This window comes from Seriola lalandi, unplaced genomic scaffold, assembly GCF_002814215.2.
Source record: "Seriola lalandi dorsalis isolate HSWRI2012SDOR001 ecotype SW California unplaced genomic scaffold, Sedor1 jcf7180002054899, whole genome shotgun sequence".
NCBI lineage: Eukaryota > Metazoa > Chordata > Actinopteri > Carangiformes > Carangidae > Seriola > Seriola lalandi.
Genome location: NW_019525451.1, coordinates 988,783 through 1,016,274, shown reverse-complemented (window position 1 = coordinate 1,016,274; position 27,492 = coordinate 988,783). Strand labels below are relative to the sequence as shown.

The 27,492-nt window shown below is 43.2% G+C and overlaps 1 protein-coding gene across 3 annotated transcripts in view; it reads right to left on the bottom strand.

The window, feature by feature from the left end:
- The window catches only part of xirp2a (xin actin binding repeat containing 2a), a 48,911-nt gene extending 22,921 nt beyond the window's left edge, over positions 1 to 25,990 (bottom strand). The window contains exons 1-2 of one of the 3 annotated variants that reach the window (XM_023429804.2): positions 25,583 to 25,990; positions 8,314 to 8,428 (exon numbers count right to left, since the gene is read on the bottom strand). In XM_023429804.2, the coding sequence (XP_023285572.1) occupies positions 8,314 to 8,428; positions 25,583 to 25,795 (328 nt within the window). In that variant the 5' untranslated portion in view covers positions 25,796 to 25,990. Of the gene's footprint in view, positions 1 to 1,423; positions 1,615 to 8,313; positions 8,429 to 25,582 lie in introns of those variants that run through there. The other 2 variants (XM_023429806.2, XM_023429807.2) reach the window with 2 other exon arrangements.
- Between the last annotated feature and the right edge of the window lie 1,502 nt (positions 25,991 to 27,492).

Below are 27,492 nucleotides of genomic sequence, written 5' to 3'. Positions count from 1 at the left end.
GGGGGCTGACTGGAGGAAAAAAATAAACCCAGCCTTTTTATAAACCGGCTCTGTCTGCAGCGTCATGTTCCCCTGTAACAAGGAGATTTATGGAGTGGAAGTGTGTGTAGGGATGGGTGTGTGTGTGTGTGTGTGTGTGTGTGTGTGTGTGAGAGAGAGAAATAAAAAGGAAAGAAAAAGCTAATGAGATATATTTTCAAAGATTTCAAAATCATTTCACCATCTCCCTCCGCTGCCACTAATTACTACTGGCACCAACGGATGTTTAATTAGCATTAATAATAGCTTTCAAACACGGTCGTCCAAATATAATAAGGGGCCAAATTTCTGTTTACAGTGTGGTATTGATATCAGATAAAAACTTTTCTCCTGTGTCACTCCTGTTCACAGGCACATTTACCACCGCGCTGAGTATTAGCTTCTTATCTCTTCAATCCCACAGCAGAGGCACAAGTGTTGGCACCGGCCGGGGAGAGGCCGGGACAAGTCAACAGGGCGGGGGGGGGGTTCATGCACAACTCAGTGGCTATATTGAGCCCAGCTGAGGAGCGCTGACCTCCCTGTCACAGCCTCCTCTGCTGCTGCCTGTGCTGGAGCGATGCGAGGCGAGGCGCTGGCTGGAAGTGAGCGCGGCGTGTCGGGGAAAATGTGCGAGTGCAGAAGAAGAAGAGAGTAATTTCAGAGTTTATGGGTGTGAGCGAAGGCAGAATGGCGCCGTTGCTCAAAAGCTAAATCGAGGCCCATAGATCTGTGTCAAGCAGAGGCCGTTTCCTAATCACAGAGGTGTCACCCTCCTTTTTCTCTGCCCTCCCAATTTTCTGTTCAGCACTAACTGACCGAACCCTCTGGCTGGGCGAGGTTTCACAGGAGAGTCGGAACGAGCTGCACTAATTGAAATGTCAGCCGTGGAGGGGGGCGATTTCTTCCCTTACCGATGAAAGCAAAACAGGCACAATAATTGAGCTGTCAAATCTATCAGAATAACTTCTTTACATTGAGAACGGATTGCCCCGGAGTGCTTCCTTATGCTGGGCTAAGCACTTTGTCTCTGATTTGCTATGCTTTCAGAATATTTTAGATCCGACTGCTGCCGGTGATGTCTGGTGGAAGGGAAAAAGGAAAAGGGGCCCATGCATGTTTTATGACAAAGCACAAATCCTGGTGGAATCGCGTGGGGGGGGGGGGGACATGCTGCGATATCACATCTCATTCAGAGTCCAACACAATGCAGCCTCTCTCCGCTTCATCTTATTTCTGATTTTACACCACAGACGTCTCACGTCTGCCGCCCGGGCACATCAAACCAATTCATTATCAGGTGAAATGTCATCTTCCGTTTCCAATTTCCCTCTCCCACCACTTCTGCTTAGGTGTGCTGACGGCGGGGGCCTTCAAATGCTGATAGTCCGCACACATCTCTTACCTTCTTTAAACTGTGTAGGTCGCTCTTTGCGTCAAACAACAATAGAATCCAACAGAATGAAAAAAGGAACCTCCGGGAAAAAGGAACGGGCTCAGTCGACCAACCTTGACCCGACACGGTGAGCAAATCCCAGGCACAGACAGACAAGTGAGGCTTGGAGACCAGCTCCAGCAGTGCTCTCCACAGCTCAGTGAGGCCCGGGGATCCTGTGACAGCTGATTTTATTTTAGAAGCCCCCCTTCGTAAAAAATAGGATGGACTTAGGGGAGAGGGTAAATGGATGTGGGTTTGCTTTTTTTAGTTGTCATGTACCGAGGTACCCGACATGCTCTTAACCTTATGTCAGAGCGGTCTTACGGACAAAGACGTCCCACACTGTGACACTCGGTATCATTTACCCGGGGAGACGTTTGGCATTTGGAAGCACCGCTCGTTAGCATGGTAAATATCACGACATTTTATGACTCAGCACACACAGCCGAGATACGGTTCATACATATTGTTTCATAGACAACATAAACACACACACACACACACACACACACACACACAAGCTATGGGAATTCAATGAGACATCAAGTTAGATGATAAGATCATTATTACTCTCATGTCTGTGCGCTGGATATGAAGCTAGAGCCAGGGGGCAATTAGATTAGCTAAATTAGCTAGATAAAGACTTGAAGTAAAATCTGACAAAGCTCAGAAATACAGCGAAGCGCATCTGTAAATCTCACAAATTAAAATATATACTGTTTATCGCCTGTTTGATCCATACACAGTGAAATGCTAGTTACATGGTGAATCTGTTTACAAGCAGAGCGGGAAGCGCAGCTGCTGCTTCGCCACGATGCGTGTAAGTCACTGTAAAACCACTTAACTGGCACATGGACACGAGACAATGGGCCGCAAAAAACTCCCCACCCCCCCATCACAGGAGCAAAACCCCCGGACTGAAAGTCATCGTCACTTTGCATCTCTGTGGTCGTTTTGAGTCTCTTTGTAGTTTCTATGAGACTTTTGTTTTTCTTTTTGTGGTTGTTTTTGGCTTTTTTGTAATTATTTTGAATCCTTTTGTAGTTGTATTGTGTCTCTTTGTAGTTGTTTCGTGTCTTTTTGTAGTTGGTTTGTGTCTCTTTGTAGTTGTTTCGTGTCTTTTTGTAGTTGTTTTGTCTCTTTGTAGTTGTTTTGTGTCTTTTTGTCATTGTTTTGTGTCTCTTTGTAGTTGTATTGTGTCTCTTTGTAGTTGTTTCGTGTCTCTTTGTAGTTGTTTTGTGTCTCTTTGTAGTTGTTTTGTCTCTTTGTAGTTGTTTTGAGTCTCTTTGTAGTTGTTTGTGTCTCTTTGTAGTTGTTTTGTGTCTCTTTGTAGTTGTTTTGTCTCTTTGTAGTTGTTTTGAGTCTCTTTGTAGTTGTTTTGTCTCTTTGTAGTTGTTTTGTGTCTCTTTGTAGTTGTTTTGTGTCTTTTTGTAGTTGTTTTGGTCTCTTTGTAGTTGTTTTGTGCTCTTTTTAGTTGTTTTGTGTCTTTTTGTAGTTGTTTTGAGTCTCTTTGTAGTTGTTTTGTCTCTTTGTAAGCTCAAGCACAAGGGTCAGCTGAACCCTTTGGGCCCCGGGGCCTGTGCCCTGTTGACCCACTCAGTAATCCATCCATGTGTTGGTGGGCATATTTTTGAACTGAGCCAGCTGTTTACCCTCCTTTGAGTGTTTATGCTAAGCTAAGCTAACCAACTGCTTCCTCTGCCTCCATATTTAGCATACAGACATGAGAGTCGTTTTCTTGTCCAACTTTCTGTAGGAAAACAAATAAATATATTTCCCAAAATATCAAACTATTCCATTTATATAGATGGAATTGAATGACATCAACTTTCCCAGTATACTAATATAACTTTTCCCGACATAGCCCTGCCTCTCTGTACATCATTGATTACTGATTCATGTGTCAGGGAATGGTTATAATAGCACTACTTCTAAATCAAATCTTCCTCCTTCTTTCTTTGATTAGCTCCTTTACTTCATTCACTATGTTAAAATTCTGCTTGTGAACTGAAGTGCCCTACTTTCTCAAGAGGAGGTAAAAACCTTTGTTCCCCCTAAAAGCCCTTCTTATTCACTGTATTTCATGCCTTTGAACCTCCTCAGCAAATGAAGTGCACTTCCTGCTGTGCACAATCGAGCAAGAAACATGTAACAATCAAGAAACACTCAAGCAGGAAATCAATTGGTGGAAGATAGAAAATCATATTGATATCCTTTCTTTCTCTTTGCGTTTATTTCTTCGCTTCCTCCTTTTCTCCATACATCTCTCCTCGACATATGTTTCCCTACAGCAACAGCAAAGGTCCTGTTATAAACCAGTGACCTCCTGTTTGAGTCTGAAAAGCCCGAGGCCTTTCCTTCACTCCTTCTCAACCTACATCCTTCCTGACAGCACACCAGAGAGTCTAACCGACGCATACATCCATTCTGTACATAATATCAGCTGTGATCACGCCTATTTACTGATCTCATGTATGAAACACAGGGTGTTCTCGGGGAGCCCACCCCGTGAGGTGCCGCTGGCAGCACATCGACTGGAGAAAAGCGTGGTTATCGGGCTTGTAGAGAAGCTGCTCTCTGCTGATAATCCCACTGAAATTGCACATGGATTTTCTGTTAAAGTGGAAAATAAATGTACTTGTGTGGAATACCTAATGAAGGGGGGGCCTGACACTGTCCCCGAACTGAGGTTCGGAGGGAGTCCGCACTCAAGTGAAGGTGATTTTAAACTACAATAACTTTGGCGCTGAATGCGATTAATATCTTTAATTTGTTAAAGTAAGTTGCCAATAAAGAGATTTAGTGTTCGATACTAAAATAACCGTGAAGGCTTTTTTCCTAACAACAACATTTTGATGACAACAGGCGCAACTGCAATGTGGAAGAACGTCTGAAAACTGAAGGAATAAAAGGGAGGGAGAGGTCTCTGAGAGAGAGAGAGAAGTTCAACTCCATGAACAAACACGCTGCTGACGGTGTAATTAACAGGTGAAGCAGCTTCAGAAATATCAGCGCTGCTGGTTATAACTGTGAAAAAACAATTATCCACCAGTGAAGTGAATTCAAACTCTGCAGTTCGTCTCCTCCTCTGCATATTTGAACCCACACAGATTTATGTTTTTCAAGTACAATAATCTTATATAATTATGTATCTGAAAAAAAAAAAGAAAAAGAAAAAGAAACAGTCTTCATTTTTTTAAACTAACGCAACGAACAGTTTGGAGATTTGATATATAGAAAAACACACAAGGTCAGTTATTATTAAATGCCCATCAAAAGATTTAAATTATTGATGAAGGTATCTGAGCTGTGGCAGCAGAGTGAAACGTAAGCAGGATGTTGAAGAGCTGCGTCTCTTTCCAGAAGGGAAAACTTAAGTGACCTTAAGTGACCTGCGCAGGATTCTGCTCCAACAGGTTTTATTTGTTCTCTATAGAAGCCATCTGTATTTTGCATATATAAAATAAAATAAACTAAATGTAAAAATTCAGTTGCCTTTTCAGGGCTTCTGTAGTTCCCAGGATAAGAGATGGATCCTTTAATGGTGACAAAATATAAAACTCACTGCTTTTTATTTTCCACTGTTAATAAAAAATAAAAATTCTAGAGTGATGTTTTTCGAAAATTCACACAACGTTATTTACTGATGGATCTATTGTTGTCACCGTGTCCACAGACTTTAATAATCAACACGCAGCTGCTTCCTAAAGTCAGAGACTGTAGATGAAAAATGCTTCATCTGTGATGTTGTGTGATGAACGCAGGTGTTTAATCAACTACAGAAAAGACCTGACAGCTCACTAATCACACAGAACAGCACTGCTGATGTTTCTGCAGAAGTCCGGGTCAGTCGGCGAGATACCAGGCGGGCGCAGTCGGGGGGAAAATACGAGTTCACCCGTGCCACCGCGGTTCCCGCCGTGCACCAGCATGAAAACAGAGCTCTAAATAACACTGAACCTTTCAACTTTGGAGGTTCCAGGAAACAACTTTTCACGGTCACACGACGGCGGTGGATGGATGGGTGAACTAACGAAGCACTTGTCAGACCCGATCAACTCAGACTTCTTTTAAAACAAAGCTTCTCTTTAACGATGAAATATTAAGAGCAGATGTAATAAACAGGAAAAAAAACACCATTGATTTCCACCATTAGTCAAGAAGAAAGCAAAGATATTAAAGTGTAATCTTGATAAAAACCCCAAGATTACAAGAATTTCTTTGCTCAGCGAGGTTCAGACACATATTCTTCAAATGTCACGGATTTCACACATTTCTATAAATACACTGTGTAGACGACGTCCTGGTTCACCTGGAGGAACCGAGATCGAGCCACATCAAACCTCAATTTTTAGATTTCCCAGCATCAGCCTTTGTCTTAAGATCTGATTTGCATGCCATAACAGCCACTAAGGGAATCAAATCTGGATTTGACAAGAAGAAAAGCTCTGTTTATCCTCGGGATGAGATTATAAAGACATCATCATTTGGCAGGCAAATCTGGGAGGAGATTAATTAAAACAAAAAGACTGTTTTGGCAAATCCTCCTCCAACTGGCAGCGTTTGCACTTTGAAAAGTTCTCTTGGGCCCAGTCTGCCTGACAAGTTTAATCAGCCAGAAACTAATATATATAACATATATACACACAGGAAACTTTTAAATAAATAGAGTATAAAAGCTCTCCTTTTTATTGTGTGCGACACAACTCTCATGGCGGCGATTCTGGCGTAACAGGAGAGGAAACAAGTAAACAAGGATGTCTATTTAGAAAAAGAGCAGCAGCGTGGAGATTTAGAGGTGAGCTTTGCATCTGTTTAAAGTGCAGTTACACCCGGCTTTATTTAAACATTGCGGCTTTGGAGGGAACAGCTCCTGAAGCCCTCCTGCCACCGCAGCCAGTCATTTGACCCGGCAGAGGACTGTGCCGTGTCGTCACTGACAACCTGTCAGCAGAGACAAAAGCTTGTCGCTCAGTCGGGTCAACAGGAACGCCGACAAGCTCCAATTTTAGAGACGGCGCGGAGGTTTAGAGGCCGACTCGAAAGCCCGACTGATCTCAGGTGGAGATGGAGAGGCGTCAGTCGGCATCTGTGAGTTTATGAGCGTGTGCGTGGTTAACACCTTGATACTGCTCCGAGGCCTGTCAACACTTCCATCGCTTTAGAGTCTCGCTTTCTACAAATCACTTTTACTATTTCAATTTACACCGGCCTGACATTTGACATGTGTTCGCAAAGCATATAGAAGAAAATACAGTACAGTTATAATACAACCTGGGTAAATAAGAAAACGGTGAAGAATAAAGCAGCTGTAGTCAACATTTCTTGAGTGACATGACCACGAGCATCTTTCAGCTCATTGTTTTGGTTTTACTGCTCACAACTTCTCTGTTTTGGTCGACTCTCACCGCTCTCATCAGCTCTAAAAACCACCACTTACTCAGCACCAAACAGCAAACAAAGCTAACAACTAGCTGGTGAACATAGTGTAGCATTTAGCGGCTAAAGCACCAGATGGGAGCTAGCTATAGCAGAGCTAAAAAGAGGGTAAATACTCGAGCTGTGTAAAAAAAACAGAGTGTAAATAAAGATGGATGCAGCAGTTTTGAAGCTCAGAGTGAGCTGCTGCGCTGTCGCCATCTTGGCAGTGCCTGACTCCGCCTCCTAACTCCTGGCTAATCTAAAAATAGAGGAGGGACGAGTGTGGAGCTTCGGTGTCATAAGGAGGAAAGTAGTTTTTGTACCAGGCTGTAAACATGTTTATTTCTGCTGTAAAGTTGGACATTTTAACATGGGAGTCTATGGGGACTGACTCACTGCTGGAGCCAGACTCTAGTGGTCGTTAGAGGAACTGCAGGTTTTTGACTTAATTTTTCAGCTGCTTGGTAAAAAAGTTTAAATCTCTGTTGGTTTTTTATTTTGGACAAACACTAAGGGAATGTGTCGTTGTTCTTTTGTCACCTCCCTCTGCTTGTTTCTATATAGAGACCTCTTCAACAGGCTCTTCAGCGGCCTCGGGTTTAAGGCACCAACCATAAAACACAAAATCCCCGGCTCACGTTTGACTGGCGACCCCTGTTGCATGTCATTCCCAATCTCTTTGTCCTTTCATTTCCTCATCTCTCCATCGCGGCTGTCTGATAAAGGCAGAGTAATTAAAAAAAAATCTCCACTTCATGGTTCATCGTTGTGTGTTTAGCTAAGCTTCTGCTTTCATTGTGAATGTTTTTAGATGTTCAGCCAGTTGAATGTCACTTATGGTGTTTATTCAAACGCTGCGATGGATGGATGACACTGGTCTGTGGTTGTTGGTCTCTTCAACCTCACCACACATGCACTAGAGTAACAGCGTTACTGTGTTGGGCCACATGAAAGGCCAATATCTTAGAAGTTGCTCGCTTTAATTTGTTTGTGATCCATGGACTGTACCTTGCACCGTGAACTCCATCTGTGTGCGCAGCGCTATCAGCGTCAGTGGGAAAACAAACTGGAGGTAGCCAACGCGGTGTTGCTATCGCAGTAATGCACAGTATCCAGCAAGCCATTTAAAAAATAAAGAGCAGCCAGGGAGGCAGCCTTATCTAGCAAAGAACAATGTAGTTTTCAAAAGCTGCTTTCTGCCAAATGTTTATCTCATAGAACAAATGGGACAAAACATTGCATTAAGCATTCTGCTGCCTTGGTTTGTTTGCTCAACACACTAGTGTAACCATGACGCAATCACACAGCTGTAAGGGCCTCTCGTCAAATGTTATAACTCATCTGCAGTTGCATCAAAGTCACTTTTAAAACTCTACTTTTAAAAAAAACACAACTCCCAAAGAAAAAAAAAAAGAAAAGCTAGAGAATATACTCACAGAGAGCGGCGTCCGGAGGTGAGGCCATGCTCTGATCTGCCGTCTCGTCAGCCTGCGTGAGACTGCTACTGGACATCGCTCTTTTGGATGGGGAGGTGTGGACGCTTGTCACTTCCTGGTAAGAGAGACAGAGAGAGAGAGAGAGAGAGAGAGGGAGCTATCAGAGGAAACACCTGTGCTTTGCAACAAGGGAGATGGAGAGGTGACAGTGCAGGTCATCAGTGGACAAACACAGAAAAACACACGCATACCTTCAGTATGAAAAATGACACAGTGAAGCGTCTGGTGACATTTAAAGCTGCAGATTCCTGTGAAACTTAGTTGCCGGTCTGCACACACACACACACACACACACACACACACACACACACACACACACACACACACACGTGAGTGCGACATTGAACACAGTGAGAGCAGGAGACACTGAGTGGAAAGTTAGTGCAAACAGCACTTGGTTGAATTTTAATAGTGCCACTCTGTCTGTGACTAAAGGTGTTTTCACAGGCTTCTGTTGGAAAAAGGTACAACGCTGGTAAATGGCATGTCCTTGGCGCACACAGGTTTGTTTTTCCCCTGGAAGCATTTTGTCAAAACTTAGAAGTCAGCCTGTGCAACACACCTATTCAGTTGCAAATCATCCCTGCAGGGAACAGACACACCTGTGTGTCTGTGTGTGTGTGTGTGTGTGTGTGTGTGTGTAGGCGTGTGTGTCTTTGCAAATGTGCGGGTGTGTTATTTCATTTGCAAATCAAATGTATTCCCCATAGCATTTTTTTTTGACAGCTTCTTCCCGAGCGTCTGCGCGGAGTGACAACAAACATGCAACAACGGCAAACCACATGGCGCACGTGCACACACACACACACACACACACACACACAAACACACACACACACACACACACACACACACACACACACCTCCGTAGAACAGGGATGTAAACATAATCTCTCCCTCTCTGTCACTGTTATTTTTGCTCTCTTGCTGAAGTAGCACTCACATCGAATGAAGCTCAAATAAGTGAGTCCACACAGGCTGCTGCTCCCCAGCTCTCTGCTGATATTAAACAGTATTTTGTCCACAACAGGTTGTTACTTTGCTCCAGGGATGATTAAGTGCACGAGCAGCAGCGGCAGCATGTGAAAAATGTGTGTGTGTGTGTGTGTGTGAGAGTGAGTTTGCGTTACAGAAGTGAATGTCACTGACTGAAAGCCATTAAAGGGCCTGAAACATTTATCTCTGTCTGGAATTCTGGTGAGCTTGTTTACACTTCACTTGTGTGGTGAATTATGAACACATGTGGCGTGTGGGTGCGATCATACTGTGAAAGTCTTTGTCCGCACTCCGGTCGATATTTTTCAGTTGCAGATGAAACAGCATGGAATCTCATTGACGGACTGGCTGTGTGCACACTACAGCAAGTACAGTAAAACAAACAGATAGATACCTACGGTGGCCCTGAGAGCTCAACACACTGCAGCTTAAGAAAACGCATGCAAATAAACAAATGTACCGCAAGTAGCAGAGACAACAATGAGTGATGAACCTGGCTGGGACACACTTGTTGTTCAATGCTGGTAAAAGCCTCTAATTTTTTAAATGTTGATTCTGACAATCCGACAACGAGGTGTGCAGAGGGGAAAACATATGTAACTCTCACAGCTGCCTACATGAAGCTTTTCATTCCGCCTTGTAGTGTGTATCCATTTGGAGAAGATAAACACACTTTTGTCCTCAGACATGATTGGACAGCAAGACTTATGAACTGGTTCATTTGCAGCATTCCTCAGCCTTAAAGGAAGCATGTACAATAAAGAAGAACAGGACCCAGGATCGAACCCTGGGGCACGCCACAAAAATATTTACTCGACAATTCAAGTAGTCTTACTAGAAATCCAGAGGTGACCTGAGATAATCCCCTCTTACTGTATAAAATGCAGTATTGAGTACCAAAACAGATGTTTTTCTAGCATTCATGTATGTTCAAATATCATTTATTCCTTAGAGCAGATGCATCTCAGGGCTGTTTGGCAGAGATACAAGATGAAGCCAGCAGAATTTGTAAGTAAATAGGTTTCCTAAAAATACATCAAGTTGGACTCAAGTTGGAAATTGGCCTGAAGATATTCATGTTTCTGCTAAAACTAACTTTCTTTTTTTTTCCTTTTAACAGAGGCAATTTTTCAAAAGCAAAAGAAAAACAGCCAGTCTGCAAGGACACATTGATGATGTGCTGGAAAAAAAAACTTTACAAAGCCGGTCAAGGGCACAGAGGAAGCTGATTTTAAGACAATAGCATCAACTACAACACATTAAAACTGACTCATTTAGAAATGATTGATGGGTAGTAAGAAATATACAATATATTATAGAGAAGCAGCATTGAGACATTCAGAAAAATATGTGTTCGCTTATTTGGGACTGTTAAGATTTTTTAGAACTGAAACTATTAAATACTGGTGAATGATACCGTCCCGAAAAAGACCAATTTTCAGTTCAGCAGATATTCTGTGACATAACAGTTCTGCTGTTATCCACTTCACGAGCTACAATAACCGGATGAACAGCAGCAGTGGCAACAGCACAGCGGCTCGTGCAACCATCACCGAGCGCTATCTAGCTTTGAGTCTCTGCCATATGTTCTGTTTGGCGCAGGCTGCCACAGAGGAAGGAGGGAGGAAGAGGGAATGGGAGCGGCGGCGGCGGTGGTGGAGGTGGAGGAGGAGGAAGAGGAGGAGGAGGGTGTCTCTGTGCATCTCCAACAGACTGACAGAGTTAATAAGGGACAGCGCTTGGTGAAATCTGTCTAAATGTACGAGCCTGTCGCGAGAGATAATCCCTGTGAGAGCGAGAGAGAGAGAGAGAGAGAGAGAGAGAGAGAGAGAGAGAGAGAGAAATCACTGGATCCTCTTAAAAGATGCTCCGCTAATGAAATCAATTCAGGCCATCTGGGAGCATTTGGTGTGTGACAGCCGCCTACGAAGAGGCCAGTCGGACCCGTGGCGGTGAAACCATGGTAACAGTAATACACGCACCGTTAGCCCTGGGGAGGCGACACCCTCCACCCCTCCACCCTCCCACCTTCACATTGGCGCCTATTAGAGGGGGGACATCACCAGAGCTTAGACTGATCCAGGAAACTATGAGCTCGCTGTCACGCGTGCAGGGACTTTACCGTTTTACGCTGATCGCCTCATGTCAGCCGTGGACATTTTCGTCCTCTAACAAGCCGGCGCTTCCACTCGTAGGACTTTAATGACACGTCGAAGCGCACGGAGGGGTCTCTGCGGAGGGCTGTCCGCCTCTCCCTCCTCAAATGTTCTCCATCTGTCCTCCTCCTATGTCATCCTCTGTTTAAAAAGTGTCAGTCTTAATAAGTCAATTAGTCAAAAACTGAGCCCCGAGGTTTTATTTTTCTCCACCCACAGAAAGTGAATGTGCCAGCTGGGAGAGAGAGAGAGAGTCGGTCGTAACTGTTCACTTAGATGGAGTGATACTGTCTTGACCTTAGTAAAGTGAGTTTCCCTTCAGTCTGTTCATGTGTGTTGATCATATTTTGATGGCGATAATCCAGCTGTAGTGTTTGAATCTGGTTAATCACTCAAGGTTATGACCGCGTGGCGGAGTTTGAAAAATAGATTACAGTCAATACACTCAGGGCAAATGACTGCGGTTATGATGAGCCTGAGTACAAGTCATCACAGAGCTGCTGGCCGTCTCTCCTGCACCTGAAAAGCTCAAATAGCTCGGAAATTACCCAAAGTGCTTTTAGTGGAGTTGGTGGGGCTACAGTAGCGGCTGAAATCGATAAGGTCCGTGGGGTCGATATTAGATGTGACATTTTGGAGGAGAGAGGTCGTCCACCTCCTTAAACAGATCTTATTTTGGGGAATGCTCTCTGTTCCTTTACGCCTCTCCGTCTTTCTTTCTCCCACCCTCCTTTCCTTGTCCTTCCCTTTTATTTATTACAACCCAGTTAGGTTGTGTTGCTAGGCAGCATCTGGTGGTGCGAAGGGTAAAGTGCTGTGACTATTATCAATTAACGCTTCTAGTCAGCGATCACCTTAAAACTGATCACCTGTGGTCAATACTAGTAGTATCGCGCCATCCCTAAATGTAACCATGACAACAAAGATCAGCTCATGTTGAGGAAGTATTTTTTGAAACTAAAGTCACAATCTTTTCCTAAACCTAACCACGCCACCACCGCTGTTACAGTAACCGCGGCGACAAAGGCAGGTACGGCAGTCTCGGTACAGTCGGCCTGTTTCATATTGTAACCGTGACAACCGAGGTCAGGTACCGTAGTGGCGCTGTTGCAGGTGAAAACGACCTGTGTGGTTGTGCAGGTTTGTGCAACGAGACTCTGCTGACGTTTGAACCTCTTCACACCGAGTTCCTCACAAATCCGCTCGTTCATGTGCTGCTGTTCATTTACCGCCTGTTTGCCATTCATGTATCTGGAGGAGCACTGCAGCTCTGGCTGGTGGACCCCCTCAAAACAGGAAGTCACTCACACATGAGTCACCGCCTGAGGACTTCATGTTAAATTAATAGGATTCCTTTGTCTGCGATCGGAGCGCGCACAAGTGAAGCTGCACGTTTTGGACAACGGCACAGTTCAGCCACATGCACCCTCCCTCCGACAGCTCTTGGAGTGAGAGCTTCTGGCTGTGAAAGCCGCCTTATGTGTCGGCTGGCATAGCATACAAGTGCCTGCTCTCGAACATGACTCATGAGGCTCGACAACAGTAAACAAATCACTGGGTCTGACTGAGGCAACCGGTTGCTTTGGACTCGTTTCTCTAAAAACACGCCTGACTCTCCCCAACAATTCAAAGCAGGGAGCCAGAGGTCTCAGCAGTCTTTTCAAACTGATGCTATGCAGGTGAAGCTTCACAATGTCGGCCTGAAACTACCTGGAGGGACTTTTTGAAGCCTGAGATTTCAAATAGTTTTCTTAGTGACTGGGATCAAAGGTCTGTATCACAAAGCAGCAGCAAAACCATGAGTGTTGCTCTTAATATGGCTGATACCTGAGAAGATATTCTAGTACGATCACACAACTGATATACTGACATACTACTACGGCTGGTTTGAAGGCTCAGTTTCTGAATACAGGCTGTGTGCATTCCTCTGTGGACTGAGGCTTTGATACTTTCACAGTATTAATATAGAAGCTAGACCTGATCTATAATCACACTACACATGGACGTCTGCCTTTAAACTCTACTACCTTTAATATATTTGTTCTTTTGACAGTTTTATATTGATGCATTAAAATGTACAAGCAAGAACCCAAGATTTACGGAGCTAATTATCTGTGTCAACTCTTTTCTCTTCATCTCATTGGTCCCTTTGAAGTATTTATACACAAACATTGCGTTGGTAATTACTTGCTAACTAAACAAACACGCCCTTGCTGTCGGTTGCATTGAGAGAAATGTGGGATGGAAAGAGTCGGACTCATCGCAGCCTCCGTCAGACACCTCTGCTTTGGCTTCAACATTCAGCTGTGGCGGCTGCAGCGCCTCAGCCTCTGGGGTTAAATCATTCAGGCTGCGTGAATAAATAGATGAGTGAATGGATGCATGAGTGAGGGGCTTTGTTGATTATATGAGGCGACTGGTCATCATCTTGAAAGACACAGCTGCTGTCAGAGGTTTCATTCTGGCCATTTACTTGCTATTCACATTTACCAAGATCAATTTGGTTTGTTTACTAACGTAATTACTCTTTTCAACATTTACATGTTTTAATTAAAAGGTTGCCATGTCAACCTGAGCTCAGCTGATATAGTCCCAGCTCACCAAAGATGGATATGAAAATTATTTTTCAAGGATACTTTCTAAAATTACTTATTTCCATTCTGATTTCCATTTTCTTCTTCTGGGTGTCGAGTGATCAGCGCGATCACGCCGCTGTCACTGTTCCCAACACTTTACACGTCATGTCCTGGTGAACAAGCAGCTAGCGGCTAAATGCTAGTTTTAGCATTTTAATATGCACAAAACGACAATGCTAGCGTGCCGACGTTCAGCAGATATAATGTGATAAAAAAGACCTTGAGGTATTTATCTGAACATAAAGCTGCAGCTGCAGAGTGGGCCGGATTCATTTTGCTATCAATAAAGAACTTAAAGTGTCACACTACACTACTTGATTGTACTTGTTTTCTGCAGTACTTTTATTTTTCTTATAACTTCAAAATATGATGATTCTGTTGTGATGATAGTGCGAAATATTTGAATTCCTGGTTCACCAAGCGTCCAATGAGAAATGCATTTACTTGACGCCCTTGTCCCTTTTGACTCAGACAGTCACTGTCTGTTCCATCTGTTAAAAGGAAACAAATCAGTATCTATTCCTTTCTTCTTCTTTTTTTTTTCCTCTGAAGTTTTCAGTCCTTGATCTCAGAAGCTCATTGTTGCAGGAGAACGTCTTTTCATCAGGAGTGATGTGTAGAGGAGAAGCAGCCTGATCCATTCAACAGTTCGCAAAAGAGCCAATATTTTCATTTGCAGATCAAATGACGGCAGCGAGATCTTAAAGGCATGTGCTCGGTTTTATAGCGCTTCTCTAATCTTATCGACCAATGAAAGCGTTTTACACTAACAAGCCACATTCACACACACACACACACACACACACACACACACACACACACACACACACTGACAAACACGCCCTTGGTTCAGCATCTTGCCCAAGGACACTTTGACATGTGGACCGGAGCGGCCGGGTAATCGAACCGCCGACCTTCTGATTAGAGGACGACCCGCTCTACCTCCTGACCCCTCGTCCACATTCGGATCTGAAGGCTAAATCCTCAGCCATCTTCCATCACCTCCTCCTCATTGATGTTACACAACCATGTGCATTGTTCACTTGAAGGTCGTCTCAGCTTTCATGCGCTCCCTCTGCGCGTCTACTCTGTGGCAGCTGCTTTTTCTTTTCTGCCAATGTTTTTGTTTGTGCCGTGTGCTGCAAGTGTTCCCGTTTGCAATCCAGTAGAAGTGCAAAAAAAACTATTTTTTTGTTTTGTTTCCAATCCTCTATCGACCGTCCTTATTATGACTAAACAGAGGAACGGCGAGAACCACCCACATCAATATTTCAAGCACTCATGGGCAGACATGGGCACAAAAGAGGCACGGTCCAAAAAACGGGGAAGGAATGGAGAAAGAAATGGGCCACAGGCCAAAAAAGACCGAGTGTGAATGAAAAAGTGAAAGAGAACGATGTTGAATAAGGGAGAAAAAAGTCAGATAGAAAACAAACCTGAGAGTGAGAGAGAGGTGACTGTCGGAGGGGGAGGAGGGTGTGTAACAGTGATTTGAGGTTTTCTCCCGAGCCCAGCTGAGGCAGAAAGGATTAACTGAAGGCCAAACACACAGACAGAGTCACAAGTGAAAAGCTCGGAGATGGACAACGGCACAATAGAAAGACTTACAGAGACGAACCGAGGAAATGAACAAACACAAAAGAAGAAAGAGCAGACGTGTACATATATATAAATATATATATATATATATTGAGCCAGAACAAAGCCAACAGGGTATATGATTCACTTTTATGGCGACAAACAAACAGAGCCGTGCTATTTTAATACTGAAGCTCTCCAGTACAGAAAACTGTCTTGATATATGAGCTGAGGGCACAGACAGTGCTGCGCTGGTCACAGCATGTGCTTCATTATCCTCCCTGGCAGATTTCTGACACATAAAAACTGTGTGATGTGTTTTCATCCCAGGCTGTGTGTATTTGTGTGCGTGTGTGTGTGTGTGTGTGTGTGTTTGTGTGTGTGTGTGTGTGTGTGTGTGTGTGTGTGTGTTTGCGTGCATGTTTTTTTTTGTTTTTTTTGGATACATGATGCAACATTTAGTCAGAGTTTTCCCTCCGCAGCATTTGTGGTGGTGTCCTGTCAAAACCCTCCTCTCCTGCATCTGCCTGACGGAGAGTGCAGCGGTTTCCACTTTATTTTTCTTTCACTTTTAAAAACCTCTGGTCAAAACATGGGACTGATATTTTTTGAATCAACACCAGATAAATTGAGACTGCGATAGGTGTTGTGTTACACCAGGTAAAGATTGATTGGTGAACTGCTGGAGCTGGCGTGCTAATGCTAAAGATGCTAACACTAAAGATGGAAAGTAAACAACAGGTCCTGCAAACAGAGCAGCCATATTTGTTCCAACCCTCTGATATGACCAGTAGGAGTGTCTCCTGAAACAGAACCCCTAGGGGCCGCACCTTGGTTGTCATGGTTACAATAACAAAGACTCGCGTACCAACGGCGGCATACCGAACCGTCGTCACCGGTCATGGTTTGGTTAGCTTTAGGGAACGATCATGGTTTTGGTGCTTGCTAATGGTCATTTAGCTAACTTGTTAGCTTGTTAGCTTCACTAGCACAAAGAGTCGCATTCGTGCCATTGATTCCCGTCTCATGAGCGTCTGCACACCGTGTCTCATTTGTTGAGCAGTTCACACTGTTGAATATCTTCAAAGGTCAGGACTGTTGAGGTGGCGTGCGATTGGTCAACACACAAATTCGTGAGCAAAACTTCCAAATTCATATTTACTATGCCATTAAAATTAGCTTTACACAAATGGGTCATGGTGAAATTTTAAATTCTGGTGTCACCAGGCCTTCACTGTGAAATCTGACATCTCATACCAAGTCTTGGTTTCGTTTTCCCGTCTAAAAGCGAACACAGATTCAAACCGACTGCGTATCCATGACGGACTTTACCTTCACATACTCGCCGGTTTGATCCTCACACATTTACACCTGGGATCTGCCCAATCACACCACAGCCGTCAGCTGCTGGCCGCTGAGCAGCCTCACTGGAGCAGTTGGAGGTTATGACTAAACCTGCTGCTATTTTTAGCACTTACTAGCACTCCTCATGGGGCGAGCTTTGCTACAGGAAAGCCAGGGGGAGTCCAGTGTAGTGGCAACATGGATTATTTATTTACTAAACTTCAGTTTGATTTCAGTCAAACACACCTACAGGAAATAAAAGGAGCTGAGCATTTGTAGAAAATGGATAAAACAGCTAAATTAAAGCACATACAGTAAATCATAAGGGCTGCACAGTGCACCTGCATGACTGTGATGGAACATAACTAGTCAGCTGATAGTCACACAGCTGGTGAGGCTGCCAGTGACTGCGAAGCATGAATGAAACAGCTGATGCTACTCCGCTAATATAAGCACGACTTAAGTGTTCTGCCTGAGCTAACACCATGCTCCAGTAATTCCTAAGGCGCGGTGAAATTTCACAGCAAAATTGATTTATTCCAGCAGAATCCCCATGATTAGTGGATACACAGTCGCAAGGGGCTGAAGCAAATCCATGCAAATTTTTCTTTCGGCTTAGCTGAAATCTGACCTACAAATTAACTCGGTGGACCAATAGCAGCCTGTCTTGACACTGAGGAGGAAGGTATTGAAGCTTGTTGGTTTTCTGCACCAAACATTTTTTTGCAAAGATGTGCTGATTAATTTCCCCTACTCTCTGGTGTGACGAGACCGAGACAGTACAAAGAAAATACTGCATCTCTGCTGCAGTATCTGCCCTCCTGACTCACAAACCACACGCATTGTACTTTCTAACTGTAATTTACCGCCCACTCCAGCAGGTTTTAACCAGTGTTTCAGCGCTTCACCCTGCATGTCCACCAGATTTCTACAGGGTTAAGTGCCTCGCTCAGACACACTCCCGGGGTGGAGGCTGTTAAAGGAGAGTGATTCAGTTTGCTCAACTGGGTCCATTTGCGAATGACAAATTTGACCCAGATCTAGTGAGCAGCGGATAAATTAAAGTTTGACAGACGTCCAATGATTTGGAGTTTCAAAGCTTGGCTAGAAACTTCCTGTGTGTATTGACTAGAGAAAACTAACAGGGACATTAGCAGATAATTAATGCAGGCTGGAGATGTGCTCAGCCATTACATAGTATATATATATACTGTATATGTATATATATATATAGCAAAGTGCAGCATTATGTTCATTATGATGAGATATTGCAAGTCAACTAAACAAGTGTCTCCGTTATATGAAGTTGTATTGGGCAATACCACAGAATTTCTTTTTGATCCACAATTAAATTAAAAACAAAACCTGAAGTGAAGAAGGAAAAAATGGCATCGAAACAAGTTGTACTGGAAAAAGAAAAGACAAATTACAATCTTATCTTATTTAATTTTGATATGTTTTGTATTATGATGTTTTTCAATGTCAATCTTCTTTTTTCAGTGACAGTTATTATTTTTTTTAATGCCAGTGTTTTATTTTCCAGTTGAACCTTTTCCAGAGTCGATATTTTTAGGTCAACTTTTCTAATGCAACTTTTTCAATGCCATTGTTGGGTTTTGATTTCAGTGCCAGCTTTTATTTTTAAATATCAATACCGTCACTGTTCTGGCCCCAAACTGCAGCTGAGCCACCGAGGCGTCGGTTCATGTTTGAGTGCGTACGACACGACAAGAGCAGCGGCAACAACAAACAGTCCAACACAGAAGAGAGAAACTGAAACTGCCATCGATCGATGCCGACGCCAGAATCAATCTTCAAAAACGAGACGTGGCGTCGATATTTCGGGATCGATCCCCGCCCCTCGTATGAACGCTCTGACGTCTGATCCCACTGATGTTGTGAATGTAGCTCCGCATGTGGTGATACTGTATATTTAGTGTCTACCTTGTGGCCTGCGGCGGAGCTCATTCTGTATTCTGGGTTGCTCTCGCCTGATTATCAGTGATCGTAACCGGGACTGAAACCTGACAGACATGTGCTCGGCTGTCAGGAGAGAAAGTTGTGGGGGGAAAAAAGGAAAAAGGAAAAACTGTCAGTGTGATTGTGCAGCCCTGAAGTGGGGGGGGCGTGATGAAGCTTATAATTATTGAAACATGAATATAATTTGTTAATCAGACAGGGAGCTGCTTCACCTGCTAAAATATGAACTCCATCTTCATTTGGATTCTCTCTCTCCCCCCCCCCCCCCCCCCCACACACACACACACACACACACACACTGATTCTCCATCATCCATCCTATCCGTCTTCATCTTCCTCACCCTCTTGCCTTCCCCTCCCATCCACTCTCAGTCCTCTCTTTCACAATATGGCCCTGTGCTCACTGAATGTAAATCATATTTCAGTCTCTTTCATCAGGCTCTGTGCCCTCTTAATGTTCAGTGAGCGATGCCAACATCACCAGGCACTACTATTTATACATGACGACTCCGACGTGGCCCGGGACCCGGCTCCGTTTTCAGCCTCTCCAAATATACACCGAACCATGGACCTGACATCGGCTGACACGCCGCATGCCGAGTTTATATTCTGGGGATTTTTCATCTATAATTACGTGTGTGTAATACAAGCCCATGCAGGTGGACAAACTTCATGTCACCTTAGGATACTGGCTTTTATATTAAACCTCAACTGACTTTAGCCACGCTATAGTGGCTAGTATAGAGACGGAAATGCTGGTTGGCTGGTTGGTTGGTCCATACTCAAATATCTCAACAGCTTTTGGATGAGAGAGTCTAAAGGTAGAAAGGTGTGAAGTGTTTCTACACGTAAGAATACACTTCATCCCATATGAACAAGAGAGAGAGAACGTTAGCATTTAGCTCTCGTATATCTGTTTATTATTATTTTGTAATTTATTTCTACACAAAGAGAATTTAAAAGTAAGTAATAACATAATGTATTTAGTTTATTTACAATGTATGTAAAAAACACTTTGTGTCTGGAGCTAATTAACAAATGCTAGCATGCTAATACAGTAAACTACTACAATAAACAGTTTACCTACTAAACAGCATTGTTAGAGTGAACATGTTAGCATTTAGCTCAAAGCACTGTAGTGCCTAAGTACAGCTAGCATGGGCGGTATTATCAGCACCTGTAGCAGGTAATTAAAGGACTGGGGCTAGTTTCTGCTAACAGAGCAGAACAAATTAGCACTGACTGGCAAAATGTTACTATTTCATTATGATATTTGAGTCAAAAGTACCTAGTTTCTCTAAAGTAAGCACTTACATATTTTACTTTACTTCTGAGATATGCTATTTTATTCAATTATATATAAAAAACTGAGTTTATAGCTAACTAGCAAATGTTAGGTTGCTAACATGCTAAACTAAAATGGTGAACATGCTAAACATTAAACCCTCTAAGCATCAGCATGTAAGAGTTAGCATGTTTGCTTCCTGATGTTAGCATTTACATAAAAGCTAAGCTAACATGTGTGTAAGTGCAGCATCACAGAGCTGCTAGCACAGCTGCTCCTGCTCTTGTCAAACTGTAGCAGTCATCAGGTTTAATGATAAAGTGTTAATTTATGATACACAGCCAAAAGCATTTACAGTGGGGACCTTTTACTGAAGAGCGCTTCCTCTTTTTTCTTTTGCTATGGCAACGATGAATGGCAAGAGGAGAGAGATGGCGTGGTGCTGCCCTCACATAGACATATTGCTGTAGCTAGAATAAATGATTGAAACAGTAAGCCTTGCGGTCTTTGGCTAATTGTTGAACACATATGCTCTGGTGGGGCCGTGGGTGTCAAACTGCGTTAGAGAAAAGACAGCCTGAGTCACGTAACCATCTCTATGGAAAAAGGCCCAGAGATATGCATTCATTACCCAGCTGTGGGAATGGATTATCCTACATTGCAGTGCACACGCTGCCACAATACCTCTGGAATAAAAAGGGCAGTCTTAACAAGCACCGACAGCAGTACAGAGCAAGACTTTTATGTAGGTTTCAATTCCACAAATCCATAAACAAAATAAACGACAGGTTCGACAAACGACTTATCTGAATGAGTCAAATGAAGCGGGGAGTTTCTGCGCTATGTTTGACAGACCACGTAACACTGCAACTATTCTCAGAGGCAAAGCTGTGGAGCAACAAGTCATCATCACACATCAGACCAGCAATGCGTCTCACTCTCTCACACACACACACACACACACACACACACACACACACACACACACACACACACACACACACACGGCTCGGCTGCTGCCAGCTCCATTAAAAGATTTGAATCTGTGAAACTGAGACGAAAGAGATGCCTGGTAAAAGTTAATGGAATTTTTACGAGCTCACCGGACTTGATGAGGACGCCGGTGTCCTCATCAAGTCCGGATCAATGTCTTGCAGAGACACATTGTGGCTTTTAGTTTATTTAACATTTAATTAAGTGAGTTTAGGAATGCTGTTGCATATTGACTGATTCCCCTTCTTTCTTTTTGCACACAATTAGCCAAAAGGCAGAGTGACAAAATTCACACAATTTCACATAAAAGCTGGAGAAAGGTGATTTAAAAAATGAAAAAAGCTATAGAAATGAACTACATGAAAAGCTCCATTTACTGTCTTTCAGACTGAATGGTGCTTTTTGAAAACCATTTGTTGAAGGCACATTATGAAAGAGAAAATATGGTTACAGGAGGGTAATGAGTCTTTCCACTCAATTCAAAGTTATTGACAGTGACAGTTATGAAAATAAACCTGACCTCTGGTGTCACTGTCTGCGTTTACGTCGAAAACTCATTCACAGAACACACCTGAAAAGTTTCTCTCTCTCTCTAATCACATTATCCTGGTAACCCTGTTTAATCCCACAGTATGAAATCCTTTTTAAATTCTCTTATGTTGCGTTAAATTTACCGAACACATTAAAATTAGATATTTTGCCAGTTATGCAAATCCTGATAATCTGACTGCCTCAGACACAAGAGAGCGGCAATTTTTAAGACCCCCCCCCGGCATTAAGCATCAACTCCAATTAACACCAGGTGATTAGCAATTGTCTCCCTGTGATAAACTCCTGATTAAGTCCATATAATTCATCCTCCCTCTCTCACACAGTGTCTGTTTTTAACTCCAGCTTTGCTCTCTCGGCCTCACAGATGCTGCACTGCCACCCACTGGCTGACGGCGGCCATTACAACAAGTCAGGTCATGAGTATTTCAAACATTTAAATTATGTAACTGCTAATTTATGCTTGAACATTTTAATGAGCCAGAACAAAATAATGAAAAGTGCAAATGTTCAACATCCTTGATTAGTGGCCTATTTTTCTGCATATTTATATAAATGAATGAAAAGTGCGTGTTTCCAAGAATACTGAACCTCCTGCATGATAAGATTTGACACTGAAGCACCTCATGTGTCTCATGTGTGTCATGCATCAGTGTGTGTGTGTGTGTGTGTGTGTGTGTGTGTGTGTGTGTGTGTGTGTGTGTTCTCCCCTGTGCGCACAGTCATGACCAGAAGGTCAGACAGATGCTGTAAACACAAGCCAGCGTCCCTGGAGGTTCGTCCAGCCACACAAGCGGAAAAACACGCTCTTTGCACTGCGAGATAAACCATTGCATCACTTCACATCTGCAGTTGCTGGAAAACGCGGACGATTTTTGGCCACGGCTGAGAGACCACCTGGGAATCCATCACTCATTGTTACGGCCGGCCGTCCAATGACATTGCCGCGTTTAAATAAATGAAACGGGCCACAGAAAGAAAAATACGGCACATCATCAAATATTAAGCTCAGCCTTACAAACGAGTTGGAGACAAGGTCGTGTTTTATAACCAGCCGGCTGCAGAGCTCTAGTCCTCTCCTCTCTGTGGGAATCTGGGAACACTGCCCATATGCTCCATTAACACTGACTACAGGCTTTTTTTTTCAAGGAAAGATAGGAACAGACTGCAAGCACTCATGATACAATTCCAAGATACAGCATGTGTTGCAATGCCAGCTTGTGACAGACATTTTGACCAGCTGTACAGCTTGTTATCTAAAAGAAAATATAAATAAAAGGCTTGCTCCACCATCGGGTCAGAAAGTGAGGATTCAGTCTGGAAGTAGAAGAAAAAGTGACGTGAAACCTGAATCAGCCGTGAGTGGCCGCGAAGTGGCAAGTTGAGCAGTTATATCGACAGGAAAGGTCAAAGGTGAAATGATCCCAGCTCCCACAGAGGATGATGTTAGCGGGGTTAGCTGCAGGCACGAGGAGACTGATGGTAAAGATGAGCCATGAAGCGGAAACAAGCTAGGAACTGGGTCATTATCACCTCTAAGGTTGACACTTGCTTACAGTATTTACACATCCAGCTGATACAGAGAACGTTAGCGTTAGCATAGAGTTGTGTCCAGTATTTAATCTGCTTTTGGTCTCCAAGTCTTCTCCTTCAGGTTTCCTTTAAATGTTCTCTTAAGTATTTAAGGTTTTATCCTTATCTTAGTATTTTACTGAAGAAACCATTGCACAAAAGACTTAGTTACCACGGCAGCAAACGAGCAGTTCCCGTGGAAACAGTAGAATTTTACGGCTGTAAAATCTCTTGCACTGCTGCAAATGCCTCCACTTTTTCTTTAACTACGGAAAACCTTTTAAGAGATTCTGTGCAACAGCTTTAAATACTGTATGTGCACACTACTACTACTACGCATCTCTTCTGCTACATCGTCCACACTGCTCCGAAGTTACGAGTCTCTAAAACAGACTTTAAGAAACGCCGCTGGCCCCTGTTTTTAGTTTGGAAACTCCGGGGTTTCTTTTAGTCTGGACGGGCAAAACTGGAGACCTTTGGAAACAATGACGTCACTCCCTGATGTTGATGTGTTGCTGACCTTGTGGTCTTTGCTTTCTGAACAATCTACTTCCTGTTTACACTGGCATGCACATGCCCAGTGTAGGTAACGTATTGCTCGTCTGGACGGAGGTGGTGAGGTTTTTGTGTGGACGTAGCTTTATTTGCTAACTCTATCTCTCTGCCGCTGTGCAGGAAGTAAATGCTGAGAGGAATGAGACTGAAAACACAGAAGCTGCAGGACTCTGTTGCCAATTCTCTGAGGGTTAGTCACCAGAAGTGACCCATTTCACATTACACACAGTCATTTGATCCATTGCTAGTTACTGTCACTATCTAACACAAGAGATAACACTCAGGCAGACACCTCAGTGACCCTTGAGTATCGAAAGGCTGAGAACTTTCTCCTCATGCCAAGCTGCAGATAGCTAACGGTCAATGAGACACCGTGGAATGTCAAACAGCCATAATAAGCCTTCTTATCTTTTGGGACCATTATGACTTATACCACAGCAAACCCAAACATATGCCTGATGACTAAAAATAAATATATAATAGCCGGACTGGAAAGCAGAAGAAAACCTCAAAAGATGCTATCTTGGCTTCAGTGATGTGGCTCATTAACCGCAGTAATCTGGAAAATGTTTTCATCTCAGGAGCCAGATGTGATTTGATTCTAATAGCTCCACGTCTCTGTCTCCACTCTGGCCTGACGGAGAAGTTTCGCACTGCTTCCAGCAGCAGCAGCCGACATACCAATTACAGGGTTATTTTTAAAATCCTGCTTAACCATAAAGCTCCCCAAAATAGGCCTTAAATAACAGGGTGTCGAATATCAGCAACCCCAGTGGCACTGCACTGATGCAGCTGGTGTGTGATCTGTGCCACCAGTTTGCACTGGCACACACTGACAACTACACTCCCCATAATACATTGGCCCATGTGGATTTTGTTGGGGTATGTTTATATAGTTGGGAGCCTCTGAAGAAGGAGGTTTTCATGCAGCATCATCGAGCTCATTGTCCTTGGCACATTCTGACGGGTCACGACGACATTAGGAGGAAAAAGTAGGTCATCTGGACCTTCTTGTCTCATCATCAGACATTTGGAAAATGGGAGGTTTTTCTCATAATGACCCACTTCACTTCCAGCAGACTTAGATTTTCCTCTCAGAGAAGCCAGCTGAGATGGAAAAAACAAAGTGGGAGAGCGAGGAGACGTGTGCTGTGAGTGTTTTTCACCAGAACTGAGGAAATGACGGAAAAGTACAAATTGCCAGAGAGTGAATGATACTGGAGCAAATGGAGACACAGAGATAAATCCCATATTGTTACTAGATAAAAGCGTAGACAACCAGCACCTGAAGTCCTCACATAAAGAGGAAAACAACAGTGAAATCTGAAGTTTCACCACTCGGAAAACAGATGTGTTTTTCCCCTCACAGTCATGTCACCACTACTAACTTTAAAGTTTCTTTCAATTTGCTGAAATGCAAGTCGCATCGAGGCCTATATTCATCCACCTGACACATGCAGCACAAGCGTGGCAGTTACCTGGAGCGAGGTGGAAAGTAACTGCACAAAAAGGAGGTACAGTTCACGCCACATAACCCCATGAAAATCCACAGTGGCAGTACTTACCGTATTTGCCACAGCAGGCTTCTCAAACATCCTCTTAAGACTATCAAGTGGGATGGCAAACCTTTCAATCCTCTTAGCAGCCTGCAGGTCCTCTCTGAGCACTGGACTGTCTGATGCCTCTACCTGCAGCCCAGAGGGACGACGGGAAACGAAGCCCGAGGTCGCCGACACTGTGCTCGCCACCTCCTCTCCATTTCCTGATTGAATTTCCATTGTTGCACAGAAACTGTATCCCCCCTGCTTTTCCCTTCAGGCCGCCGCTCGGAGGGGAAGTCTATTGTGTGAGGTGAAGGAGGGGAGAGGAAGTGAGGGAGAAAAACAGGGAGTTATGAGAGGGTGAGGAATAGAGATGGAGATGTTGCTGGGGTTCCTCTTTGTCTGTCAGTCTGGGTCTTTGCACAGCGAGTCGCTGGAGGAAAGAGGAGGAGAAAAGAAAAAGTTCACAGGGAAATTTTTCTTCCCCCTCTCTCCCTCTGCCCAGTAATTACTCATACACACACAGAAGCCTATGTAAACTCACATGTGGGCTCAGAAAAGCAAATTGAGATACGAGCTGTGAGAGCAGGCCAAAGGAGCAACAACAAAGAAAGAAGAAAGTGCTGATTCTGTTTCCTGGAGACATTGTTTTATGACATGACATGATAATTGCTTATAAACCAGAACCAGTTTCATGACTGTAAAACATTATATTTGCTAATAATAATAATATAATACACTTAAGTAAATGTATTGTACTTTACTTGACCATTTCTATTCCATGCTATTTGATATTTGCTTCACTATAACTGAGGATAAAACATTGTTCTTTATGCTCCACTACATTTTACTTTACAGATAAAGATTTTAAATATAAATAAACATGATTAACTTGTAAAATATGATGCATTATTCAAAGTTAAATCACCCAATAGGCTAAGAACTAGTTGAAATGAACTCTGCCTTGATGATTTATGACATCACGTTGCTAACATGTTAATGAATCACCAATAATAATAAAGACATTTGCACCAAGCATTCATTCACTGGTCATACTTCTCCTTTTAAAGTCTGACATTAGATCTATCACATGATGCGTAGACAAATTCACAATTCACTCTTTAGAGTTGCTAATTAAACCAACCTGCTTGTCTTCGGACTGTGGGAGGAAGCCGGTGTAGCCGGAGGAATCCCAACCCTCTCGCCGTCTTCTTGTCGCCCGGGGGTGACCTATAAAATATTTTTAAAAATGAAATAAAAATAATAACACTGACGGGGTCCATTCTGCTGCATTAAAAATACTACGTCTGCAATTTAAATACATTTAGCTATAACTGTTCTTCTCCGAGTAGCCAGCAGTAACAAGCTAGCTGGTTGCTACCTGAATAGGAAATGGGTTTTAAAAATAGGTTTTCCTTTCTTCTTGCCGTAGATTCAGAGTTCCCCAGTTAAGGTGCTATAAGACTAAAAACTCCTATATCCCGTTTTGTATCTGCAGCCCTGACTGCAAGTCAAGTTTCCCACTCGAAATATCAAAACGTCTGAATCTGACCTTGTGAAAGTTAATGCTAATGCTAATGCTAAAACATGAGAGGCAGAAACTGGGGCTAAGCGGCTAGCTAGCTTAAATACAGTATGCCCAACACTACATATAAAGCACAAAATATTTCCTTATTTAGTGCCATAAAAAAATGCTTAATGTTCATTTCTGTACTTGGTCACACTCATGAAATATGCAAGTCCGGTTTGTGGCTAAAGAATAGTTAACACCTCCAATTATTTTGTTTTTTTTAAGGTCAGAAGAAAAGAAAAACATAACTGAAGGAAAAAATGATTGTTTGATTTGTACAGTTATTATTTTCATGTGGCATTAAGGACTGTGGGAAACCAAAAACAGAGGAAGTTAAATCCAGCGACACACAAGGATCTGCTTT